At 38.0% G+C, this 27,832-nt stretch overlaps 1 protein-coding gene across 3 annotated transcripts in view; it reads right to left on the bottom strand.

Moving 5' to 3' along the window:
• The window catches only part of HPSE2 (heparanase 2 (inactive)), a 474,845-nt gene that overhangs the window by 172,917 nt on the left and 274,096 nt on the right, over positions 1–27,832 (bottom strand). For all 3 annotated transcript variants that reach the window (XM_040992335.1, XM_040992336.1, XM_040992337.1), the window contains one exon: positions 17,505–17,552. In XM_040992335.1, coding sequence (XP_040848269.1) covers positions 17,505–17,552 — 48 coding nt within the window. The remainder of the gene's footprint in view (positions 1–17,504; positions 17,553–27,832) is intronic.

Here is a 27,832-nt window from a genome sequence, read left to right as displayed (position 1 = left end):
TTACTGAATTCTCATGATTGACAGTCCTGTGCTCAGTGCATCACATGTATTTTTCCTCATAACAGTTCTGTGTGGTGGGCACTATTCTCACACCTAAGACACCCTTCTATTTCAGAGCCTTCAGTCTAGCTGCCCCCCCTGGCTGATACACACTTTGCCGGAGGGCCTGCTTGATTAAGTACCTAACCTCCTCTACATCTTTTCTCAAACCTCAACTTTTAATTGATTGCTCTATTATTATTTCTGGCTATCTTTCCCCTAGCACTTCTTATATTCCAACCTATGATCTAAGATACCATATAATTTGTCATCATATTTATTATTTACCTAAACTCCCTTGAGTGTAAGCTCTATAGAGGCAGAGATTTTGGTGTATTTTATTAAAATTATATATATATATATATACATACATATTGGAAAGGCAGATATGCTGAGAGGAGACACAGAGAGAAAGATCCTTAGTCCACTGGTTCACTACCCAAGTGGACAACAATGGCCAGAGCTGAGCTGACCCAAAGCCAGAAGGCAGGAGCTTCTTCTGGGTGCAGCGTCCCAAGGTTTTGGGGCCATCTTTGACTGCCTTCACAGGCCACAAGAAGGGAGCTGGATGGGAAGTGAACAGCCAGGACACAAACTGGTGCCCATATACCCATATGGGATCCCAGTGGATGTAAGGTGAGGTTTTAGCCACTACACTATCACACCAGGTCACCTTTTGTTTTTCAAATTATTTTCACTACGCTAGCTCAAGAAGTTGGGGAATTGTCTGGCACAGAGTAGGCAATAAATATTATTTGAATGAATGGACATCTGTATTACAGATAAAATAACAGAACTTCAAGATAAATAAGCACTGGAGCTAAGAGTTAAAACCCAAACAGTCTGCTACCCAGACTTCTGGTTTCTCTTGAAGTTGCTGGAAGGGTAGATTTAATTTTCAGCCTTTTCACCTGAACTCCAGGGTAACCTGACACAAAGAAGGAGTGACAGGGGCTGTCAAACAAGTAAGGTTATGAAAGCAGCCCTTCTTTTTTTTTCACTTTTTAAAATTTATTTATTTATTGACAATCTTTACATAGTTAGGGTTAAAAAGTTCAAGCATTACAGGAAAATGGGTGAGACAATTAATTCCACACTGTTTCCTTCATATATCTGGAGTAAAAGGGAATTTTAAGGGAAAAGCCCCACCCAGTCTCCCACCCACCCCAGGTCCCTGATGTGGGGCATGCTCTGAGGGTCTTGCTCAAGTGGTTTTGATAGTTCACCAGTTATGAATTGCTGCTAATTTCGCCACTCCAAGCACGATGAGGTCGTTGAAGAATTCACTGATTGACATAGTCCATCATAGAGTCTCCATTTGCCCAATTTTTCACTGCCAATATATAGCTGAAGTGGTTGATTGACTTGTTCTGTCCTCTGTCTTTTCATGGTTAGAGTTCTGAGTCTGGCAGTTCAATTGGGAGGATCCCCAAAGGAAAAAAGCAGCAGCCCTTCTAACACCCACACATTTAGTAGATGCCTATTAAAAACTGTCATGATATTCTTGAGAAACTTTAATGACCGCCAGGTATTATTTTTCCATGTTTTAGGCTTTAAATTATTGTTTCTCCAACTTTCCCTCCTTGGACAGAGGAAGCACCTATAGACAAAGCTGGCAGTTAATGAACCCTCTCTCACAGCTTTCTAAAAAAACATTATTTATGGGATGATACTGTGGCTTAGAGGATAAAGCTGCCACCTGCATCATCACCAGCATCCCATATGGGCACCAGCTCAAGTCCCGGCTGCTCCATTCTAACTCAGGTTTGTACTAATGTGCCAGGGAAAGAGCTTGTTGTCTTTCTGTAAACTCTCCTTTTCAAATAAATAGATAAATTTAAAAGATTTATTTATTTTTAAGGAAGACTGACAGAGGAAAAAAGAGAGATCAAGAGAGAGAAAGAGAGATCTTCCGTCTGATGGTTCACTCCTCAAAGGGCCACACTGTCTAGGTGAGGCAGGGTGAAGCCAGGAGTCTAGAATATCATTCAGGTGTCCAACACGGAAGACATCTGCTGCTGTTTTCCTAGGCAAAATAGTGGTGAGCTGGATTGGAAGTGAAGCAGCTGGGGTACAAAATGGTGTTCTGGTGTGCGATACCAGCATTGCAAGCTATGGCTTAACATGGGGTCCTCCCTTCTGCATATTTGCCTTTTCTAATAAAAAAATGTTTAAAAATTTCATGAAGACTTCTGGCTCTCCAGACTCACTCTTAACTTTCACGGAATATCAGAAAAATGTAATTTTGTTTATCCTATGGCTTTTAATACTTGCTCGCCAAACACCTATGATTGGGAAACACTGTCCTCTTTGGGAAAGTGAAGTTGTAAGCTTTGCTGGAAATAATCATTAGTTTCTTGAGGCCTTATGTTACTCAATGAGCCAGGAGAAATCAGTTAGCTTATGAGGCAGCATTTTCTTTGGCTAGCTGAAGGTTTGCAGTGAAACGAATACTGGGAGGGATGTGGAGAAGAGGGTTCAGACATGCACTGCCCGCCAGCTGAGGGTCACTCTCTGAAGAGCTGGCCACTATGCTCCACATTTACATCTAGAGCCTAGATCTAAGAGAATTAAACAAAGCAGGTTCTTTTTTCTTCTCCTCTAATGATACTGTTTTTGGAATTCATTACAGAGAAAATAATGTAGATATTACTACATAAACATTCCCTGGTGACAAAACTAGAACAATCCTTTTGGATTTTATGGATTTGTGCACATTTTGAAATGAAAGATGAATATATCATCCTCTGTCACCCAAATCAAAAATGAGGCATTTTCTGGGAGTGACTGAGGTAAGAGAGAGATTACGGGAACTACATCGCTTTACAGTTATTCTGAGGAAAACTACAAGCAGCCCAGGTACAAATGGTCAGGAGTCCACTGCCTGTGTCAACTATGTAGTTAATCTACGAAGACACTGAGGCTCTGGGAGCTATCAAGAAACTTGCCCAAGATTATGCAGAGAGAAATGCTAAGCTTTAGATCTCAAGCCTGTTACACAGTTAAACTTACTACAGTTTTACCTTCCCAAATGCTCAGTTCAAATATAGGACTATACTATTGTAGAGATACAGGGGAAATCAGTGTGTGTGTGCGTGTATTTGGGGAAGGAGGAAGGAAAATCCAGAGTCTATGGAACTGTATCATCAAAAATAAATTTAAAAAATTAAAATAAAATATATACATACAAACAGAGGGATATGAAAATATGTATATATATGTTTTCTTTCTTAAACAAAAAGCTCTTTGATTATTTAACATGCTTTTAGAAAACTGTCCATTTGTGCCTCCCACTTTATTTTTCATGTCCATATGTAGTTGACGATTTCCATCCTTATTTTCTCCTTCCAAATCCTAGGTAGCAGCCATTCATTTGGGCATGGTGCTGGTGCCCACAGAATTTTCTTTCTATTACATTCTTTTATGTCTCAACCTTGAGTACGTCTTTTTTTCTTTTTTTCCTTTCCAGAAGAAAGAAAATGAGCATGGCTCCCAGAAGTGGTTATTTGAGGGATAAACTCCTTGCTAGCACTAAATCCCACTCAGTGGAAAAGATTTCATCTACCTGGACTTTTTTTGGATTGATTAACGTTTTATTTTTTCCATTTCTTATTATCACTGTTATTTTATGATACAGTTCCATAGGCTATGGGATTTTCCTTACTCCCTCACCAAATCCCATCTGCATGACTGATTTCCTATATATCATTACTATAGTATAGTTCTTCATTAACAGTCCTATTTCCATCGTTGTGGGCATGAACAATGGCAGAAAGTCCAGCATCCTATTGTCAAGATATAGTAGTTTCATTCGGAGTCCATCTTTAGTCTGGAAGTAGAGATGCTTACTGCATTGCATCTTCACATCTGGATATGATAGTCTCTGGAACACAGTTACTATACATCCCCTTAAGCGAAAAGTCATAAAACAAAATAAACAACAGGAAGAAAAATAGAAATTTAAAACACCATGAAGTTAAAGAACACGCTACTGAATGACTAATTTGTCACTGAAGAAATGGACAAGAAAACAAAGAACATTCTTGAAGAAAATTATGCTACTGTATGATCCATGTGTCAGCGAAGAATTCAATGAGAAAAAATAGCTGTTTTGAAAAAATGAAAACAAAAACATCAAAACTCTATGAAATAGTTTCCACTGATCTTTGTTGGTGAGATGTGTCTCCTGTAGGCAAGAGATAGATGGGTTTTTTTTTTTTAACCCAGTCTGCTAATGTGTGACTTTTGATTGATGGGTATAGGCCATTTCCATTCAAAGTTAATATGAATAGGTGCTAATTTGGTCTTCTCATTTTAACAGTGGGTTTGTTCAACAGTCTTCTGCTGTTATTTTCCTGAAATGTTCTTCCCATTTGCCTTCGGTTTGGGTGGTTGCTATTCCTTCTCTCTGTCAAGAGAATATCTTCAAGTATTATTTGTAGGGCAGGTCCAGAAGAGCATATTCTTTCAGCTTTTGTTTATTGTGGAAGAATTTTATTTCATCTTCAAAGACAAAGGAAAGCTTTGCAGGGTACCATCATTCTGGGCTGACAATTTTTTTCCTTTTAGAATCTTGAGTATGTTGCTCCATTCTCTTCTAGCTTGTAGAGTTTCCTGTGAGAGGTCAGCTGTGAGTCTGACTGCCATTCCTCTATATATGAATTGATTTTTCATGTGCACATTTAAGGAGCTTTCACTTATGTCCGATTGAGGAGAGCTTGACTATCGTGTCATGGTAAAGACTTTTTCCATCAATCTGTTGGGAGTTCTGTGCCCCTCCTGTATTCTGTTTCTCAATTCTTTCTACAGATTAGGGAAGTTTTCCTTTATTACTTCATTACATACATTTTAAAATACACCTTCTCTTTCTGCACCTTCTGGAACTCCCATAACTATGGCCTTTTAATAGGGTTTCTTAATTCCTGAATACTTTTTTTGGCTTGACCTAACTCTGCTTTCAGCTTTTTGGTTTTTTTACCCATTGTGACAAAAAATATCTTCCAATTCTGAGATTCTTTCTTCTGCTTCATTCATTCTATTATGGAGACTTTCAATTGAATTTTTAACTTGTTCTACTGCATCCTTCATTCCCAATAATTTGGCTTGATTTTGTTTCAGTGCTGCTATCTCCTGAGTGACATACCCCTTAAATTCATTGAACTCCTGTATGTGCATCTCATAGTTGACAAGAGGAAGTTTTATGGTGAGTTTTCTGAATTCTGTAGATATTTTGAGTGATGGACTAAAACTGTGGTGGGGTGGGAGCTTGCACCGTGGTCAAGATGTCTATTGGGACACCTATGATACACTTCAGAGTGCCCTGGGTTGAGTCCCAGCTACATTCCCAATTATAGGCTCCTGCATTATGGTACACTCCCTGAAAGTGCTGCTTGGGATGCCTATCAGATTGCCAATTCAAGCTGTAGATACTCCATGATTCCTATACAGCTTCTGCTCAAGCACCTGGGAGGGCACTTGGATTCCTGCCACCCACACTGGAGACGTGGGTGTAGGTCTGGCTCCTGACTTCAGCCTGCCTCAGCCCTGGCTGCTGTAGCCTCTGGGAGTAAACTGGTGACTATGCCTGTTTCTTTGACTCTGCCCTCTCTTTGTCACTCTGTCTTTCAAACAAATAAACAAACCTAGAAAAAATAGCCAATTTCACTTAATGTCCACGAAAAAGGAATAACATTACATTTCTCTTTACATATTTTTTTAAATATTTACTTATTTTTATTGGAAAGTCAGATATACAGACAGGAGGAGAGACAGAGAGGAAGATCCTCTGTCCATTGATTCACTCACCATGGGGCAGCAATGGCTAGAGCTGTGCAATCTGAAGCCAGAAGCCAGGAGTCTCCCCTCAGGTTTCCCATGTGGGTGCAGGGGCCCAAGGACTTGGGCCATCCTTCTCTGCTTTCCCACACCACAAGCAGAGATCTGGATGGGAAGTGGGTCCGCCAGGAATAGAACCAGCACCCAAATGGAATCTTGGACATGCAAGGCAAGGACTAAAGCCACTAGGCTACTGTGCTGGGCCCTCTTTTTATATTTTTTAAGATTTTTGTTTTGGTGTGTGTGTGGGGGGTCAGCATGACGGTCTAGTGGCTAAATCGATGCTTTGAAAATGCCAGAATGCCATATGGGCACCAGTTCATGTTCCCACTACCCTACTTTTATTCCATATCCCTGCTTGTGACCTACAAAAGCAGTAGAGGACAGCCCAAAGCATTAGGACCCTGTAGCCATGTGGGAGCCCCGCAAAAGCTCCTGGCTCCTGCTTCAGATTGGCTCAGTTCTGACCATTGTGATCATTTAGGGAGTTAACCAGCAGACCGGAGATATTTCTGTTCCTCCTCTCTGTAAAATCTGCCTTTCATTAAATAAATCTTAAAAAAAAATTATTTTATGGACTAAATCCTTACCAGGCAAGCATCAGGATCCCATATGGGCACTGGTTCGTGTCCTGGTTGCTCCACTTCCCGTACAGCCTGGGAAGGCAGTAGAGAATGGCTCAAAGCTTTGGGACCCTGCAGTCGTGTGAGGCACAAAAGAAGCTCCTGGCTTCTGGCTTCAGATTGGGTCAACTTCAAGGACTGTGACCATTTGGGAAGTGAACTAGCAGACAGACGATCTTTCTGTCTCTCTTTCTTTCTTCTTAAATCTAATCTGCCTTTCCAATAAAATAAGTAAATCTTTATTAAAAATTGTTTTTTTACGTATGTGAAGTGCAGAATTACAGTGAGGAGAGACAGAGATAGATAGAGAGATCCAGACCATAGCCAGGAACCCTGAACTACTTCCAGGTCTCCCAAGTAGGTGCAAGGACCCAAAACCTCTAGCTATCCTTTTCTGATTCCCCAGGTACATTAGCAGAGAACTGGAACTGAAGTGGCACTGTCATTCTCAAATCAGCACCCACACAGGATGCCAGCAATGAAGATAGAGGCATAACTTGCTAAGCTGTGATGCTGACCCCTAAACATTACTTTGATTAAAATTTCATCCTTAAGCACATTAAAAAACATTTAATTGTTTGAAAGAGTTACAGAGTCAAAGAGAGAGAGAGATCTTCCACATACTAGTTCACTCCCCAAATGGTTCCAACAGCCAAGCGTGAGTCAGGCTGAAGCCAGAATCCTACAAATCCTTTTGGTATCCCACACGGTGGCAGGGGCCTAAGCACTAAGGCCGTCTTCCCCTGCTTTCTCATGCACCTTGGAAGAGATCGAGATTGGAAGTGGACTACCTGGGACTCAAATTGGTGCCCATATAGGATGCCAGCATCAGGTACAGTAGCAGAACCCAGGGCACCACATGCAAACCCCTTGAGTACAATTTAAAAGCTATTCTGAGTAATTTAGTGGGAAATACACCTGCATTGCTCCATTGTAAAGGATGACTGGTATCTCAAGGACAAACTTATAATGACTGTGTTGCAAGCTGAAGTCTTCCTTTTTTAATGGAACAATATTTTTACTTGGAAGAAAATCTGACAGATGACTACTCAGCATTGGATATTTAGGAGACATTTTCTCAAAAATAAACAAAGTGATCTTTTCATGTCAAGGCATGAAAACCTGACAGAATTTGATGATTATTTCTGAGCTGTCAAGTGAAAAATTAAGGTCAGAAAATTTGTATCTGCCATCATAATATTGTTGTCAACTTCTCAAAACTTAGACATATGGTTAATTTAGTAGCAGTGATATTAATTAATGTGATGTAATTACTTTTATGGTGAAACATGTCAACATTTGGAAAATCTCTTTGAGTTACAACTTGGTTAAATAATATTTTCAAAACATGATGTTACATGATGTTACAAAGCAAACCACATTATATGATATTGTAAGACAAAATCAGGATGTTATAAAATCATGGCATTACAAAATCATGCATGGGAAATCTATTGAAAGTATAAAGTCAATAGAGCTTAAAGTGTCAGATTATGAAAAGTTCACCCATATGGTTTCATATTCTAACTGCTGATAATCTTTAAGAAACTACTACATATTGAATTTTGTTGTATAAGTTAAGAAGAATAATTTCCAATTATATCTCTCAATGAGGCTAAATATTTTTCATTTTTTAAACCAAAACAATGTGTTTTTGTAGAATGCAGAATATGGTAATCTCAATATTTTCAATAAGTCACATATTAAAAGAAATTTGAACAGTTTAAAATGCCACTATTTCAACAAAATTTATTGCTTTAGAAAATATAGTTACTGTTCATAAAAAGAGCTATTCATATCAAACATAATGATACTATTTATTACCAAAAAGAAAAATAATCTTCAATTTGTTCTAATTCTAACATAGTATCTATAAATATGATTCATATAACCAAACAAAAGTATCCTGAATATTTTTTAAGAGTGAAAAAGAGCCTTGAGAAAAAGTTGGAGAACCACTGCCACATACGATTAAGAAACTGCCTCATCTCCCCAAAAGCAGAGCATTTGAGGTTGGGGTAGCGCCAATGCCATGATGGGCAGTTAAGTTGCAGGGTAATTACACTGTAAAATAGAAGACTAAGGAAAGAAGAGTGTTACAGTCTGATACCAGCTTTCTACAAATGCATACCTTGGGAAGTAGTAGATGATAGGCCAATATATAGACCCCTGACACGTATATGGTAGACGCAGATTGTGTTTCTGCTCCCGGATATGGCTTGACCTAGCCCTTCCCAGACATTGTGGGGATCTGGGGTGTGAACGAACCAACAGAGACAACACTTCTCTGTATCTGCCTCCCTCTCTCCCTGCATTTCAAATGGTAACAATAATAAAATGAGTCTAGAGAATTAAGTGAAAGCCTATCTTCTAAAAAATGAGTCACCTAGTCCTTTTCTTTGGATATAGCAAATTTATATCCTCAAGTTGGAGGACCAGAGAATTCTCCGGGACAACTGAATTGTCCAAGAGAAAATATCAACAGAAATGAACAGGTAGGAGCACCCTAAGGATTCTTCCAGATCACACACATACACCCTCACTAGCTAAGAAGAAAAGGCTCATGAACAACTCAACCAATCTGCTTTTCATGTCTGGCTCAAATAGGAGTGGAGAATTCAGGGTCATTAGAAATTCGAGGCATATCTTTCATGTGAAAGCCAGAAATTAAAATAAATTCTGGTACACGCAAAGAGTAAAGAAAGACATGAAAAAAATGCAGAGATCATAAAAATTTACTGGAAAAGAAAGAAAAAGGTTAGATGGAAGAAAGAAGAAAAGAAAAAAGGAAAAAAGGAGTAAGAAAAATGAAGAAGAATGCAACTAAAATTGATATCTCTTGAGTGAAAACAAAAGATCTTAACATTCAGAACAAGCGAAGAAGCCTTAAAAGTGGTTTTGTGGAATGAAAAGAGTTATTTCAAATTCTTGATAAGACAAAGAACTGTCCCGACAACCTCTTAACAGGAGGTCATATGCATTGTGCAGGGGGGGATCCCAGAGGGGAGAAGGCTTGTATCCCAACCCTGGAGACTCCAGGATCCTCACCAAGCAGTTCAGGCACCAAAGGCTACATCCCAACTGCCAAGGAGACCACGGCGAATTGGAGTGCCTTCAGAGTCCGAGAACACTGAGGTCATCCACTCCCATTTGAATCTCCCACATGGGATGGAAGAAGCCCAAATCCTTCCTCACAAAGCCCAGTATCATCGGATCAAGAGCCAGGAGCCCTGAGTAGTCTACAGAAACAGAAGAACAGTAAACTCCCTTCAGGACTAGGGAGAGGAACTTTCTCTGATCCTGGCTTAGTTCCAACTCTGCATCCCCACCCTCTCTTGCAATGACTATCAGGGTCATCCTGGAGCCTACCCCCCCCTTAAAAACAGAACAGAACAAAACAAACAACAACAACAAAAATTTGAATAGATAGAGAACAACAAGGAAAGCTTAGAACCAGACATGAAACAGTCAGTGGGGACTCACATATACCTTACTAGGTAGGACACGAAAATAAGTCACTCCTGAGTGTGGTATTGAAGATTTCTCTGCACATCCCTCCCAACAGTGTTCTGTGCCTCAACTTGTGACATATGCCTTGTTAAAGCTATAAACCAGTTTGGACTATCCTAAAATCTGCCAAGTTCAGTTAAAATTATGCTTCAATACATTAAACTGCTAAATACTAAAATGAAAATAGACACGAGACAGCTGAATAGTATCCTATAGCCATTTTAAGGTAAATAGAAGCTGGTTGTATATAAACTAAAATGAAGTAGCCACAGGATGTGGTTAAAAACTTGCATTTTCTAACATATCAGTCACTCAAAAACATGTCAATTAACCCCATAATGTTGGAAACTGTTGTTGATGTTATGTTATGGCTTTTAATTGGTCGGAACGATACTCTGCCAGCTATGCCTTTAGACCAGAGACGGTCTCCGCAAGAAACTGTTGAATTGATCTGGACAATAAGGTGCTGGACTCTATGCATGGTACATGCTTGCAATGAAAGAAACAAGACTGGATTTGAACTGTAATACTGCAACAAGGTGGAGCAATCCACCATGAGGGGAGGGTGCAAGGAGGGGATTGGGGAACCTCAGAGGCTATGAAACGATGTCATAAAATGAAATTTAATAAAAAAAAAAAGACATCAGAAATATAATTTCAACAGACTATAGAGATCATTAAAATTATTTGCCAGAAAATGAAAGTAAAAAGTAAGGAGAGAAAATATATAAGACTAAAGCAGTGTTTGAGAGTTCCAATATCTAACTACCAGAAAGTCCAAAAAGGGAGAACACAAGAAATGAACAGAAAAACGTCCATCACAAAGGATAAAAAATGCACATAAATTTCCCTGAACTAAAGAACATGAATTTCAGATTGCACGCATCAACTTTGTCCCCACTGAACAGAACAGAGAACCCAGTACCAACAAAAGTGTATCAAAGAACAATTAAAAAAATAAAAAAAGAGAACCACATGAGAAAAAAATCACTGGAAATGGGGCAGATCTTAAAAGTGTCAAGAGAGGAAAAAAGCAGAGCAAACAAAAGAATAGGAAAACTTGAAATACAACAGAATTGGAAAGCTTGTTATAAGGAAACTGAAGAGTAAAATGGAACAAAGTGTCAAAATTTAAGGGAAATCTATGTGCATCCAAAATGTAAGTCAAACTAATAATTCAATGTCTCAACATGTTTATCCCTCATTTATCTTTCCTCAGGAAGTTCCTGAGAGAAATGCAACACCAAAATGAAGGAGTAAACCTCATACAAGGGCATGGATCCAACAAATAAGAGAGTTGAAAAGCAATCTAAAGATGATGGTGAAGGGCAATCCCAGGACAACAGATGTTCAGGAAGCATAGAGCTCAACCAGCCCAGATGGGGACAGAAGGAGGAATGGCTCAGGAGATGAAGCGGATGGCTATCTGAGGTGCCTGAATATCCACAGGGGGAGATTTGTTGCTCTGGTACAGAGGTAAGGGTAGATTAATAGGAAACTAAGCAAATAGAAAAAGGGAGTGATTAAGTCCAGGGAAAACAAAGAATTGTGAAAGAAAAAATACATCATAGCACACCATACCACATGTTTCTACTATGAATCATAAATATGCAGCATAAGAATGTGAGCATTAATAAAGACTAATAAAGACTAATAATAAAGACTTAGCATATGCAATATGTTTGATGGGGAAAGTAAGTAAGTTTGGACTGTGAGGGGTAAGGAGGTACGAAAGCTAGCTCTCACCTTCCTCTCTAGTCAGAAATTACTAGACATTGAAACTGGGAAAAGAATCGAGAAACAGTAGCATCACATGGTTATTAAGAATACAGAAATAAATAGAAGTAGTTAAAATTCTGAAGGCTACTTCTGAGATAGGCACATTGGGTATGGGAATGATGGAGCCAGGAACTAATGATTTTCTTTACCATAAATAAAAATGCATTATAATCTTATAATTAAAAATTAGAAACTACCAAAACCAAAAATGTGTAAAAGAATTTTTATACTTCAAGGATGAACACTATTACCCAAATGATGCCTTTTCATTGAGTTTATTTTTATTTATGTTCCTTTTCTACATTGCTGAAATAATACATTTTATATTTCACTTTATTCATTTAAAGAAAAAATTTTCACCTTGTGTTCTTCATAAATTTTCACAGCAATGTGTTATTTCATAATAGGTAAGACTGTTTGCTTAGGTGTAACCATTCAGACTCTTCCCCAATATTTTATTAGGAAAACTTGCAAACCTAAAGATGGAGAGAACTGTACAGTGAGAAACACAGGAGTATACACACCACCTAGGACCTACAATGAACATTTTACCATCCCCGCTTTACAAAAATCCGCCAGTTTGTCTATCCCTCTGTGCATCCAGGGACTCATGTTTAGAGGAATTTCAAAGTAGGCTGTAGATTTTATTACACGTCATCTTAAAATGTCATCAGCTATACTATTAAGCACAGCTCAATTAGTTAAAGTTTCTTTCGCATAAGAAAATTTCATTTATAACGAGATACACAAATACTAGGCATATGATTTAATGAAGTTCAACAAATACATACTCCCTTACAAAATATAGAGCATTTGTTATCATGCCACAAAATTCCCTAATGCCCCTTTCCCTCGCAATTGACATCTCCACCTGCCACATCCACAGAAACAGTCAATGTTCTGATTCTTTAAATCTCATAAAACTTCATAATTTGGAGAAAACAAAAGTGTGCTTTCTTTTGCATAGGTTTCTTCATTCTGCATAATGATTTTGAAATTCATAATGCTGTGCATGTATCATTAGTTTTCCTTCATTTTGCTGAACAGTGTTCTATTGTCTGGCATACACTTTGTTCATGAGGAAGCATTATTTACACTTTTGGTAAAACTATTTGATTGTTAATCTTAGAGTAAGTACTTAATCCTGGGATATAAAGTTCATGCTTAATGTAAAACTTTTTGATTTCAGTGTAAGGTACAAGGTATTTATCATGTCCCTCCAAATTTCTGATATTCAGGTTATAAACTCTATTTCACATGTTACAGAAAGGAGCTGAAATCGCTGTCAACACGTTTTCTTCTACTCACTACATGTCGAATTCCTTACTTAAATAGTGGCAATGAGGCTTGAATCACAAGCCTAACTTTCTTTATAACATATAATATGTAAACATAAACAATAAAGTTGAAAGTGTGTCGCTGTAAAAATAAAAATAACAAGGAAGGGAGGGAGTGAGAGAGGGTATGGTGAGATATATTATGTTCTTAAATATGTACATATGAAATACAAAAAATGTTACTGCAAAAATTAAGGGAAAAAGAAAAGAAAGAAGGATGAGGATTTGAGGAAGAAAGGAAGGGAGGCAAGTATGGTTCTCATAATTTTATCTAAGAAATATATGCTATGTTATCTTTTTGTTAGTAAATATTTTTTAAAATGTTATCTCAAAAAGAAACATTAAGTAGATAAAAAGAAGAGACATTTTCAGGTTTCCAGCTGTTGTTCGGGTCCCAAAGCAATCTACAAATACAAATATTTTAGAGATCAAAGACTTCAGAGAAGTCTATAAGCACAGTTGACATTTTTCCTGCTGTAGTTGCTTCTTTCTAAGATCTCCTCCCTCAAGGTCTGGCCTCTGACTCTTTCTGACACAACAAGCTAATACAATCATGTACTTCTATGTGAGTTCTAGGTAGTTCAGGATGCAACGTTACTGAAGAACAATAGTGCCACATACAAGGAAATCTCAGCCAGCAGGGTTGCAGGAGTCCTCTAGAAGGAGTTCCTTTCTTCTGTTTGTCATTCTCTAGTGTTTTTTTTTTCCTTTCAATACTTTATATGTAAAAAAAAATTACTGCTATCTATATGAGTGTTACTCTGATGTAAGCCACTCTACTATTCTTATAGTTAGATTTTTATTTAAGTATTTTTGGATTTCCTACATGGGTAGGTGGGCAGGACAAATGATTAAGTCATATATCTGTTCTCGAAATATGGTGAAATGTGGGTAGGTATTTGGTTTATCAGTTAAGACACCAGCGAAGACACATTTATTCTGCATCAGATGGCATGTCTAGGTTCAGGGCCTGGCTCTGTTCCTGCTTGCTGTGATTCAGACGTCATACCCTGAGGTAGCAGGCAATGATTCACTCTTACACATGTGGGAGACTCAATTGTACTTTAGCTTTTCCAAGGATTGCAGGCATTTGGGATGTGAACCAGCTGATGGAAGCTCTCTGTCTGCCTGCCTGTTTCTGCCTTTCAAACAAATTTTTAAAATACAGTAATCCCAAAGTATAAGTTCCCAAACCAAAAACAGTCAGTTTCTTTTTATATTCATAGTCAAAGTTCTGGTTATTCAAAGTAAAGTTCAAAATCCATTGCTCATCAACACTGAATTAATTCTTTTAGCCATCTGTATATCCATATAGTCACAAATGACAAATTCTATTTTTTTTTTAAGATGACTCATAATTTCCAGATTTGAAGAAATAGGCATTTGACTTTAATTTCTACTGAGTCCTCCTAATCAGGGTTTCCTGGGCTGCTTTCATGACTACACCACGTCTTAACTGAACACTACAATTGAAGAGATAAGTGGTAGATTCCAGGTGCTAGAAGATGTATACCAATGAGTGCTCTTCCTGGAGAAAAAGAAACCAACCTCTCTGTTCCCCTGCCCACCCCGCCCCAACCCTGTGCCGGGTAGCTGTAACTGTGTGATATTTATCTTGAGACATGAACAATGCTTTAAAGAGATAATAAACAAAATGCATTTATTAAAAATTCCTCTTTCCATTACTTTCCTCTTTCCATTATGCTCATTTCATTCTGCTTGTGTCATGGAGTGTGCCAGAACACAGAAAAAAATCTTCTCTGAACTTCGTTAGTTATCACAACTGACACCATGCATTCTATACCAAAAACTTTCTTATACTAATCTCACTTGTCTCCCTCTACAAATTTTGCAACTTCTTTGAGCTTTAGCCTTTAAAAAAATCCTTTTAAGATTTATGTACTTTTGGGCCTGGTGCAATGGTGTAATGGTTAAAGTCCTCACCTTGCATATGCTGGGATCCCATATGGACAACAGTTCTAATTCCGTTAGCCTTGCTTCCCATCCAGCTCTCTGCTTGAGGCTTGGGAAAGCAGTGGAGGATGGCCCAAAGCCTTGGGACCCTACATCTATGTGGGAGACTCAGAAGAGCTCCTGGCTTCGGAGCAGCACAGCAGCGGTCATTGTGGGCACTTGGGGAGTGAACCATCGGACAGAAGATCTTCTTCGTATATCTGCCTTTCCAATAAAAGTAAAATAGATAGAGACGGAAAGAGAGCTCTTCCATCTGCTGGTTAACTCCCCAAATGGCAACAATGGGTGAAGCCGGGCCAATCCAAAAACAGGAGCCTGGAGCAGGTCTCCACATGGATGAAGGGGCCTAAAGCACTTGGGCCACCTTCAGCTGCCTTCCCCAGCCATTATCAGGGTGTTGGAATGGAAGCGAAGCATCCAGGACTGTAACTGATACCCATATGGGACGTCAGTGCTGCAGGTAGAATTTTAACTTGACACGCCAAGACACTCCCCAAGATTCAGCCTGTATACCATGTTAACCAGATAGTATTTAGTGAGAATGTTGAACAGAATTTAAGTAAACAGACATTGCTTTGTTATCAATGTGGTCATAATTAAGACAGTAATCATTTGCATGAGACAAATTCTACTGTAATTTTGAAATCTTGCCACTTTTGAATTTTTACAACTTCCTAAGTTACAGAAAAACAGAGATAAGGATAGTCCCTGCCTCATTTAACTGTCAGGAGAATCAAATGTAATCAAATATACAGAATTTGAGAATAGTTCCTGAAACTCTGTTATTATTATGATCATTGTTATTGTAAAGTACCTAATAGATAATTAGTATATTATTAGTAAATTAAACAAGTAACTTTGAAGAAAAAGAAAATTTAAAAATAAGCTATGAGACAAAAATCATCTAAGTTATTGTAATTGCTATGGAAAAAAAAAAGATCTAAGAAGAATTAAATGTGGGACCTATTTTGGGTAATGTTATCAAGAGGTCTCTCTAATGAGATGGCAGGTAAGATGAACCTTGAAAGATGAGACGATGCCAGCCAGCCAGAGTGGGGAGAAAACATTTCACATGCACAAAAATCCTGAGGCAGACATGTATACAAGTCCTCAAAGGACTGCAAAGTCTCCAGTGTGCTGGTGCAGAATGAGTAAGGGCAAGATGCTTCAGGTGTAACTGGAAGACACAGAATCAAAACACAAAAGGCTAGAGCAGAGTTTGGGTTTCAGCCTAAGTAGAAAAGGAAAGATATGGCAGGCTTTTAAGACAAAGAACAAGATCCTCAAACATATTCAATCTATGACTCTCAAAACAACTGAAGAAGGAAAAGAATTTCCACAAATATTTGAAATGTGTTGTTTTGTGTCTAACAGTGCATGGAAATTCAGAGTAAAATAGCTCCCATTATGAATCACAGTTACTTAGTGATGACAAAGCAAAATTCCCTTCAGAAATTTATGAAAAATTTTCATACATTTTTGCTTCTTTTGTAATCACCATGAATCCACTGTGGATAATGTAATTCACTTAAAACAGAAGGCTGACCATAAGGTCTTAAGCACTAGGTGGACAGGGTTAGCATTACTGAGAGAGAAGGTCACAGCCATGGGCTGTGGGGATCCCAAATGGGAACACGTCTGCCCAGTTAGCACAATGTTAAATGTGAAACGATTTGTAAGATGGTAGGAGACACATTCTTACAGGAAAGAACAGGAACCCAGTATCACTGGAGAGACAGTGTGACGTGGACAAACATCCTATGGAGACCGATAGAATATTGAACTTTATGTATCCGCTAATTGTATCTGTAAGTAAAGCTGCCCTCAGGATTGCAGGACTTTGATGGAAATTTTCTTCGTGGAATGCTGGAGTATATTTCCTCTCTTTCTGCAGCTTTATTTTCTTGATGCTGTTATTCCTCTGAACCTGCTTCACATAAGTGAGTCACTTGGCACTTATTAAGAGAATTATATTAATATAAAGAAATATTTCTATTTTTCTTTTTCAAAACAAGAATTATAAATTTTATATGTTTTTCTCTATTGCTAAATGGAGCAATGAAAAATTACTTCCTATTTTTAGATAAGGAAATTTATTCCCAAAGGCAAAACCTACGGAAAATGGCAATATGCTTAGATCCCCATTACCTTTCACTTCTGGTAGATTAATTTCAAGGTACACATAATAACTGAGCTTTCCAACACGTGCCAGTATTTTTGCTTTATCTTTTGAAAACAACCCCCCCCAAAAGCAAACATTACAATGCTGTAGTAACAGCTTGTGTTTAACATTTCTTTCTCAAAGATGAGAGCTTAGTAAATGTCAGCTATGAACTTGGTGACAACTAATTACATTTTATTTCATAGCAGCTGGCAGTAAGTAAAAGCAAAAATAGTGAATACCTACTGTTGCCAGGTAACTGCATCCACTGTGCTTCCTGCCACCTTCATGAATCTGTGTGAAACAAAAAGGAAAAAAAAATTTCAACTTTCAGTAAACTATCTTCCAAAGGTCAAAATAAGACACACTCTCCATAAAAACAGAAGCATAAAAAACAAAACCGACCGACTGCACAGATCCCTGAGCAGCTATGATTTCTAAGAGAATGCACAGCCTATTCACAGCCTAGCCATAATTACTAAAGGTCAAACTGTAAAGAAGAGACTGATGGCATCAACTTTCTCACAGCTGAAATTTATCTGTTCCATTTTCCATATTCTAAGCATTTAAGTCTCTTCTAGGAAACAATGGCATTTCCCAAGAATAACACAATAGATACCTTGGAAAACCTGCAGGCCAGTCTTCCACAGGAAAATGTGGGAAAACCCAATTTATTTATATAGAAATAAAGTACTATCCAGTCTATCCCAACGACAGGCTGAGTCTAGAAATCTGAGTATCACTAATAGAAACTCACTAATTTCAAGCAGGTAAGTAGAGGACTGAGTCTCATGGGACCAGAACACTCATTTCAAGAGAAAACACAAATCTAAGCTTCACTCACAGGAAGTGCCAAGACAGCCAAACACCTAGGAGGAGGCAATCGGATTCACAGACGGTTCAAGGCATCATGAACCCATGTCTGTGACTAACTCCATGATTCCCCATCTCATGCCCCCATGATTATTGCTATTTGAGAGAGTTAATGCTCAGTCTTAGAAAATTGAAGGCACCATCTGAGATCTTTGGGATATCATTTCATTCTTAATACTCACAAGAAATATTTTTCTCTAGAGAGAAATACTCTTTAAATGTATTTTATAATCAAGAAAGAGACTGGTTTTCTGCAGGGCCTTTGCATGAGCAAAAACAGGCATTGTGCTCTGTTCAGAGGCTTTGCCTTGCTGTGATGTCAGCAGACTGTCAGTAGAGTGGATGAGAGGAAGCCTAAGAGCTGGATATCAGGACTTGGGTTCATATCAGAGTGAAGTTTATATTAGAAGAAGGGGAATGAGAAGAAGGAGCTTGGAAAGAAGTGAGAAGGAGGAGGGAAAAGACAAAAGGAGATGGGGCAAGGGGGCGCTGCAGTGATCCCACAGAAATTGTCTAGTTCAGCCTTTCTTTTCTCCAGTACTATTCATTCAGTAGTCCAGGACCAGGAGTGTCAAAAGGGGAACATGAGGGTGATCCAGCATTGGCATGGGTGTGGTGAGTGCATGTGTGTTGGAGAGAATATGTTTACTTAGTACCTATTTAACACCAGGTACTCACATGAGTTACCTTCTGAAATTCTCATTAAGTTCTTGCTGACCATTATTGACCCCATTACACAAATTACTAGTTCTGGACTCAGCGTGGTAGCCTAGCAGCTGAAGTCCTTGCTTTGCATGTGCTGGGATCCTATATGTGCGCCGGTTCTAATCCGGCACCCCTGCTACACATCAAGCTCCCTGCTGATGGCTAGGAAAGCAGTCAAGGACAGTGCAAAGCCTTAGGACCCTGGACCCACGTGAGAGACCCCAGAAAAGGCTCTGGGCTCCTGGCTTCATCTCGGCACAGCTCTGGCCACTGCAGCCACCTAGGGAGTGAATCAACGGACAGAAGATTTTCCTCCCTGTCTCTGCTCCTCTCTGTATATCTGACTTTCCAATAAAAATCAATATTAAAAAAATTTTAAAATAAAATAAAAATAATCAAAATAAAATCATATACATTATGAATTCAACTATGTCCCCTCAAATTCAACAGTATGAATTAAGCCATGTCACCCCCAAAAGATATTTTAAAAATCAGAAAACTTAGATAATATTAGATGCAAGCATTATTTTACAAATACAAAACAAATTTTTTAAAACTGCATATTTACTTGGGATTTATCTCTCTAAATAATTTCTAAATCTTTGAAATAGAAACATTTTATATGTAAATATCTTCATATTCATATAAAAAGAATGAAAATGACATTTTTAGAGCTTATTAATTAAAATGTTCTTTTCTGCTTCTTTACCTAATTTTGCATAATTTTCAAAAACAGCTGTCATTTATATTCCAATAGAGCACATACACAATATTATAATAATCTACAATTGAGTTTAACGCAATATTTCTTTTATCACCATCTCTGTACTCATCACAGTACGCAGCCCTCAGGAAATCTTAATTGAGTTGACTGAACCCCATGCTTTTGCTCCAACATTTACCCCTAAAAAGCCACACATATACGCATAGGCACACACCAAATTCCTTCTGTTGAATGTTGAGTCTATCCGAAAAAGTGTTTGATGATCCACTTTTTCTTGTAACTACCAGAAAATATCTTTATTCTTCAACTTTCTGTATTTCTAAGTCTTCTCTTAATGTTCCTTTGCTCCCTGATTGAATAGACCAAGTTTTGAATAATGGTGATTTTACATGTTAATAAATAATGTGTATATTGTGATTTTATTATACAAAATATAGTCAGCCAAATATTTTTGATGCTGTGAACATTCCAAATTTCAAAATAAAATATTGTTCTAAAAGAAAAAAAACAAGAAACCTGTCGGGTAGATATTCCTATTTTATCATGGAGGATGCTGGGTTTCACAAAGGCTATGTGATCTGCTCAAATTCATTCAGCCAGCACAAACCAAACCATATTTCCCTGATTTTAAATCCTATATACCTAGAATCCTATGCTGTCTCCAAGCTGTTTTTACTGAGACTAAGAAGTATACAGCCCAATGCTAGGAACAAACAAAACCAAGTTGAATTTCTGCCTTAGTAAACAGTACCATATTAATTAGAAATGTGAGTTAGGCCTGAGTACCTCCTTCTCTTGTCGGTTCCCTTTCAGATTGGAGCAGTTCAGTGCTTATTTATAAAAACAAAGTGTTGAATGCAGGTATCCAGGTGACTGATTCAGGAACCCTATTAAAAGGCAACTGCAGTGAAGCTTAGGAGACAGCTAATGTAGATCATTAGCTATCAAAGTCCAATGTGCCACACTAATGGTACAGAGTAACTGATTGCAACCAATAGGACAATTAGCTTGCCTTCTCTGGTGTTAGAAGAAGGGATAGGTTTTTATCACATGTGGCATTAAATCTGACATTGAAATAGGAGTAGGAAGGGTAATTAAAAGGTGAGTTGTGTGTTTAGGAGTCCAGTTTGGCTGTATATCAAAGAACAAGTAACAGGATGGCAGGAGATCAGGCTGGCTAGGCACAGGATGGTAACAAGTGTGGCCTTCACACCTTCACAAAAAAGTACAAGTCCAGGTCCTATTTATCTTTGTATAACTAGCACCGAATATGATATATAGGTAGATTATTATTTATGTTTATTTGTTGGTTTTTATCCTGTGGTTAAACATAATCAAAAGAGTATGAAGTTCAGACTTTCATTTATAAAAATTTATTTATTTTATTATTCCATGATACAGTCCTATAGGTTCCAGGATTTCCCTTCTTCCCTGCCCAAAACTGAATGAACAATGTGTCACTGAATAAACTGAAACAAATGAAGGCATCAACACGGCATATCAAAACTGATGGGACACCATCACAGCAGTGCTAAGAGGAATGTTCATCTCAATCAATACTTATGTTAAGAAATTAGAAAAACACCAAGTAAATGAGCTAACCATACATTTGAAGGACCTAGAAAAGCAACAGCAAAAACAATCCCAAGATTAGCAGTACAAAAGAAATAACCAGCATAAGGCAGAAAATAAACCAAGTTGAGCCAAAAAATATACACATAAGATCAATGAACCAAAGTCCTGGTGCTTTGAGAAAATCAACAAAATAAACACCCCACTAACCAACGGGACCAAACTGTACATCAGACAGATCATGCACACGGAGCAGGTGAAATTTATCCCTGACATGCAGGGACAGTTTAACATTTATAAATCAATAAATGTGATTCACCACATCAACAAATAGAAAATAAAAAAAACATGATCATCTCAGTAGATGCAGAGGAGGCATTTGATAAAATCTGACATCATTTCATGTTAAAAACCTTAAGCAAAATAGAGATAGAAGGAACATTCTAAAATACAAAACCATATACAAAAAACCCAATGCCAGCATCATACTAAATGAGGAAAGACTGGCAGTTTTTCCACTAAGAACTGAAACTACATAAGGAGGTCCACTTTCACCACTGCTATTCAATTAGTATTGGAAGTTCTCAGAACTGAGGAATTAAAATTATCCTTGTTTGCAGATTACATGATTTTCTATATAGAAGAACCAACAGATTCAATCAAGAGACTATTGGAACTCATAAAATAATGTGGCAGGGTAGCAGGATACACAATGAACTTATTTTTATCACAAAGTCAGATATACAGAGAGGAGGAGAGACAGAGAGGAAGATCTTCCGTCCCATGATTCACTCCCCAAGTGAGCACAACGGCCAGTGCTATGCTGAATTGAAGCCAGGAACCAGGAACTTCTTCCAGGTCTCCCACACAGGTGCAGGGTCCCAAGCCCTTGGGCAGTCCTCAACTGCTTTCCCAGGCCACAAACAGGGAGCTGGATGGGAAATGGAGCTGCCAGGAATAGAACTAGCACCCATATGGGATCCTGGCATGTTCAAGGTGAGGACTTTAGTCGCTAGGCCATGCTCCAGGCCCCAGACTTGGATTTTAAGAAAATCATTCTGGCTATACTTAAGATTATCTACTTGTGTAGCTAAACTGGCAGGAGATTATTGTGAAAGATGGAAGGCTTTGGAATATGGGAATAGCAAAGTGGAGAGATGATTGCGATAATGTGTGAGCATGCTTAAGAGGAAAAGAGGATGCCATAATTTTTATTGAAGCAATGCTATTGTTCATGATGACAAACTTAGGAGATGATGTTTGATGCTGATATTAATAAGTATGTTTTTATTATTATTTTATTATTATTCAAAATATTTATTAATTACTATGATACAGTTAAAGTTTCCTCTCTCCCCCTACGTTTCCTTCTTCATTTCCCTCCTCTTTCCCCCGAATTATCACAGTAGTACAGTCCCTTAGTAACAGTTACAAGGTTAATTTTCTGCTACTGAACCATGTAATTACACGGTAAGTACAGGGAAAGACAGAAAATCTAGTATCATTTTGTACATGCATATTTACATGTTTTAATGGAAGTCCTACTTTTATTTGGGAGTAGAGACATGTACTGTAATGCAACTTCATTTCCCAGGTTATTAATCTCCATTAAACAGTTTATTTCTGGTAATATGTATATAAACTTAGTTAGCTATGTCTATTTATTTTACACTTAGCATAAAGGCTATCTGATATCAGAGAGAACATATGATATTTGTCCTTTTGAGACTGATTTATTTCACAAACCATAATGATCTCCAGAACATTTTTGTTGCAAATGGTAGAATTTTATTATTTTTAATGGCTGAGTAGTATTTCGTGGAGTAGATGTATCAAAGTTTCTTTATCCACTCCTCTTTTGATGAGCATCTGGGTTGTTTTCAAGCCTTTGCTTTGTTGAGTACTGCTATAAATATAGGGTCGCAAGTCACTTCCACATAAACAGATTTGATTTCATTTGGATATAGTCCCAGGAGTGGTACAACTGGGTTGCATTGTACATCAATTTCCAGTTTCCTGAATACTTTCCATATTGATTTCCACAGAGACTAGACTAGTTTACACTCCCATCAACTGTGGGTTAGGATACCTTTCCCCCCCGACAATCTCACCAGCAGTTGCTAGTTGATTTTTATAGTAGGCCATTCTCACTGTAATTAGGTGGAACTTCAATGTGGTTTTAATTTGCATTTCCCTAATAACTAGAAAGCTAAAGCATTTTTTCATGTATCTATCAGCCTTCTGAATTTCTTCTTTTGAAAAATGTCTGCTCATTGGATTTACCCGTATCCTAGTTTTTGCTATTTTTGCATTTCTGAAACTCTTTGCAAATCTTGGATATCAGTCCCCTCTTTGTTTCATCATGTACAGATATTTTATCTTATTTTGTTAGTTGCCCTTTTGTTGACCAGTTCCTTAAGTGAACAGAAACTTCTTAGTTTGATGTAGTTCCATTTATTTAGTTTGACTGTGACTGCCTGTGCTTTTGGTGTCTTTTCTAGGACTCTATGCCTAAGCCTATGCCTTGTAAAGTGTTCCTTATGCTTTTCTCTAGTAATTTGATGGTAACTGGATACAGATTTAGGTCCTTAAATAATTTAGAGCTAATTTTTGTATGAGGTGAAAAATGGGAGTCATTTCTTACTTCTGCAAGTGGATGTTCAATTATCTCAACAGAATTTGTTGAAGGCTGGATTATTTTCAGTTTTCTTTTTTCAAAGATCATTTGGCTGTGTAAGTGTGAGTTTTCTATGTTGTTCTTATAGTATCTGTTTCATTGATCTTCTGTATTTATGTACTAGTATCAGGCTGTTGATTACTACCGCCCTGAACTATGTCTTGAATTCATTGGTATCATAATTCTTTGCATGTGTTGAGATCCCATATAGTTCCTGGTTTGTGTTTCAGCTGTTTCAGCTGCTCCACTTCCCATCCAACTCCCTGCTTGTGATCTGGGAAAGCAGTCAAGGTTGGCCCAAATCCTTGGGACTCTGTGCCTGCACAGGAGATCTGGATGAAGCTGCTGGCTCCTAGATTAAGCTCAGCTCAGTTCTGCCCAACAAGGTCACTAGGGGAGTGAATGGGTAGATGGAACATCTTTTCCTGCCTCCTTCTCTCTGTAAATCTGACTTTCCAATAAAAACAAATAAGTCTAAATGCAAACATACCTTTTCATTCTTAGAGTTCCTTTCTTTCCCCTAGAGGACTCCAAATTTGGGAGCATTTCTTTTTTTGTTTTGTTTTGTTTTCCACCTGTACATATGACATATATGAAATATTGTTGAGCCTCCTCTTCCAGGGCATATCAGAGATCTCTTATAAATAAGACCCATCTGTATTCATGTATGGAGTTCTGATCTCTATTTCTGGACCACAGAATACAATCCCAGATGCTAAGATTCCAAATCTTGCTCCAAGGAAGAAGTTAAATCCTTCATGGGGAACTAGACTATAAATGAGCACACACTTAAATAATACCACAGCAGCCTGATCTTCATTGTCCACAGAGAGAATCTTTGCCTAAATAACTAAAATGAATAAGACATGATATCCATTCTACACAAAAGGCTAGGAAAGACATATGGCAAAATTATTAATCTTGAGTTACAGCAAACCAGGCTGAACCATAGATGAGCAGATTTAGAAGCAACTTTCACTTGGCTCAAAGCCATCCACTTTTCCATGACTGATGACAGGCAGCTCTATTAAGTGCTGCATAGAATAAATGAAACAGTGACACCTCTTTGTCTCACTAGATCTCTCCTCTCTCCCTCCATTTCTTCATTCATTTCTTATTCATTCACTCTATCCTTCTCTCCTCATCCCTGTTAATTTCCCACTGGCAGTAGACTGGAGAATAGGATAGCCATGTATTAAATTTATTGCCATTTGGAATTTCCTTTGAGAGCTTACATTCTCTTTAGTATAATTATAGAGCCTTTAATATGAAAGAGTTCGGGGGCAGGCACCAAGTAGTAGGCTAAGCCTTTTCCTGCAGTGCCAGTGTCCCATATGGGCATGGGTTCATCTCCTGGCTGCTCCACCTCCAATCCAGCTCCTTGCCTGTGGCCTGGAAAAGCATCATAGGATGTCTCAAGCCCTTGGACCCTGTACCCATGTGAGAGACCTGGAAGAGGCTTCTCACTTCATGTCAGTTTAGCTTTGGCCATCGCGGTTACTTGACAAATGGAATGGAAGATCTATTTATCAAGACAAAAGAATGGAAAATCTTTCTCTTTCTCCTTCTCTCTGGAACTCTGCCTTTAAAATAAAAATAGTAAAATAAATTTTTAAAATGAATAATAAAAATATATAGAACTTTAGAAGTGTGAAATTCTTCACCCAGTCTTTCTTATTGATAGAAGTTATACTCAAGAAACTTAATTTAGTTAAGTAGCTTACATATTTTATAAGGTTGGTACTATTACTTTCATTTTATTAATTCAGGAACTGTGTTCAAGATCACCCAGCAGTAAGTTGCAGAGCTGAGATTCAATCCTAATCTGACTATAAAGCCCTGTTTTACAATGACGCAGAAAACAAATGTAACACATGTGGTACTGCTTGCTGCCTTTTGCTGAGCCAATGACAGACATCTAATAATCCCTCAGTCTTCTCAGAATTGGCATAAAACTCTTTCCCAAGATAGAATGCCAGGCACGATTACCTAGAAGTGGCCCATAGGATGAATCTTACTTGTTGTTAGTGTAGCACTGAGAGAAGGAAGGATACAGAATAATGTTGGGAACAAGAGAGTGGCAAATATAAGACAGTAACATGTATAGGATAACCAAACAAATTTGCTTGATTAGAATTAATTTGAAAAGCAGAAGGATGATGATGGTTTGCTGAGATACATCTGGAAGGCTCTTGCTGGAGCTTGAAGATGCTGATCGGGAGAATATTATGACAGACTATCTTGACAGTCTAAAATTCTGCTTAGGAAGTTGTAAAGACTTGGATTCAAGCAAAGAGGTCTATAACTTACCTAATATGATTTGCCCTGGCTACAGAACTTGATGGGAAAGAGGAAAAACACATCAGGATGCTATTATAGCATTCACAGAGAAAAAGGGAGCTTGACAAAAGCTCAAGGCCTGCTAAGAAGCTGTCTGTATGAATGAATGCTGTGAATGGAGGTAGAAAATGTTTCTGCTTTATTTTGTATGCTATGCTGTTTGGCTTAGTCTAACAATGAATTTTTAGGAAAATAATAACACCAAAGGATAGAGAGCAAATGGGGTTAAAAGTGAGATAACTGATTTGAAACCTAGAAGCACAGCTTACTCGCTCTGTGACCTGGTAAGATATCTGATCTCCTTGGACCTTTTCTGATGGAGAGAATAGCACCAAATTCCCACATATATTGTAAGAAATACACATACATAAAGAAAAAAAAAAGATAGTGCCTAGTACACTGCTGACATTCAATAAATGCAATTTTTTTCTTCCTGGATCTGACTAGTGAGCTGGGGATGTCATTTACCAATTGTGTGACTCCTTTTCCTGATCTATAAAATAAAAATGATAAAACCAGCTGTATATGTGTTACAAACTGGTGAATCTCAAACTCTGGGTACAGACTTTTCTGCAATCCCTGTTCAGAATTCCAGTATGTGGCTCTCATCTCCACATTCTGTGGTTCAGCAATCCAGGCTGGGACCTGCAAATCAGGTTTTTTAAAGATATTATTTATTTGTATTTGGATCGGAAGTGGAGGTACGACTCAACCCCAGGCACTATGCTATGAGATGGGAGCCTTACAAGTGACAGCTTGACACGTGCCTAAAGCCTCCCACTGTATTCCGAACGGTCCATCTAGGTGTTTCTAACACAGCAGGGCCATAAGCCACACCTTTGACAAATTCTGATCCTGGCAGCACCTGTGAGGGCAGAGCATTCCAGGGAAAAAAGCAAAGCTGTGAGGGAAAGGGGCAAAGGAATGGAAAAGTAAAAAAAGGGGAGGAAGTATACTTTCTGAGACCAATTTGCCTCGTAAAGTACCAAATCTATGAACATCTCTGGTATCAAAAAAAAGAGAAAGACATCACCTGGCATTAGAATGATGGCAATAATTCATAAGTTTGCATTTGGGCCAGGAATTTAAGCTGCTTCTCCAATCAGGAAAGGGGTACATTGCAAGGGGAAAAAAATAAAGAAAGCAAGTTTAGAAGTTGCGGAGTTAACACACTTTAACTAAGTGTGCTAACACACTTTAACACTGTCCACACACAAAGTAGACCCTGGCAGTGTCCTTGATTCCTGAAAATGAGCACTAATTAGCTTGATCTCTTTCTAAAAGTAGAAAGAAATGGTTCAGATACACAGTTTGGGCAAGTAATATAGCTTTTGCACAGTAGAAATAAAATAGAAAAATTATGAGGAATAACAATGTGATAATTGCACTGTGCACCAAGTTGTTCTCAGCTGTGCACTGTCCCACTCTAAACAAGAATGTGGATATGTTGTTGCAACGAATCTTTTTAGTTTCGTTCCTCATTAAGTTTCTGAATTGCTTAGAGGACTACATCAAGTCATAAAATATCTATCTATATCTATACCTATATATACATATATATATTGAACTATTTGGTCTCGCATGTTTCAGAATTAACTTTTGTATCTTCTTTTCCATTTCTAAGAAGAATGTTGTTGTGATTTTTATTGAGATTGAGTTGAATCTGTATATTACTTTTGATAA

This window comes from Ochotona curzoniae, unplaced genomic scaffold (genome assembly GCF_017591425.1).
Source record: "Ochotona curzoniae isolate NIBS_2020 unplaced genomic scaffold, NIBS_Ocur_1.0 contig_66, whole genome shotgun sequence".
NCBI classification, from domain to species: domain Eukaryota; kingdom Metazoa; phylum Chordata; class Mammalia; order Lagomorpha; family Ochotonidae; genus Ochotona; species Ochotona curzoniae.
The sequence above is the reverse complement of the archived record's forward strand: the minus strand, read 5'-3'. Positions and strand labels throughout refer to the sequence as shown.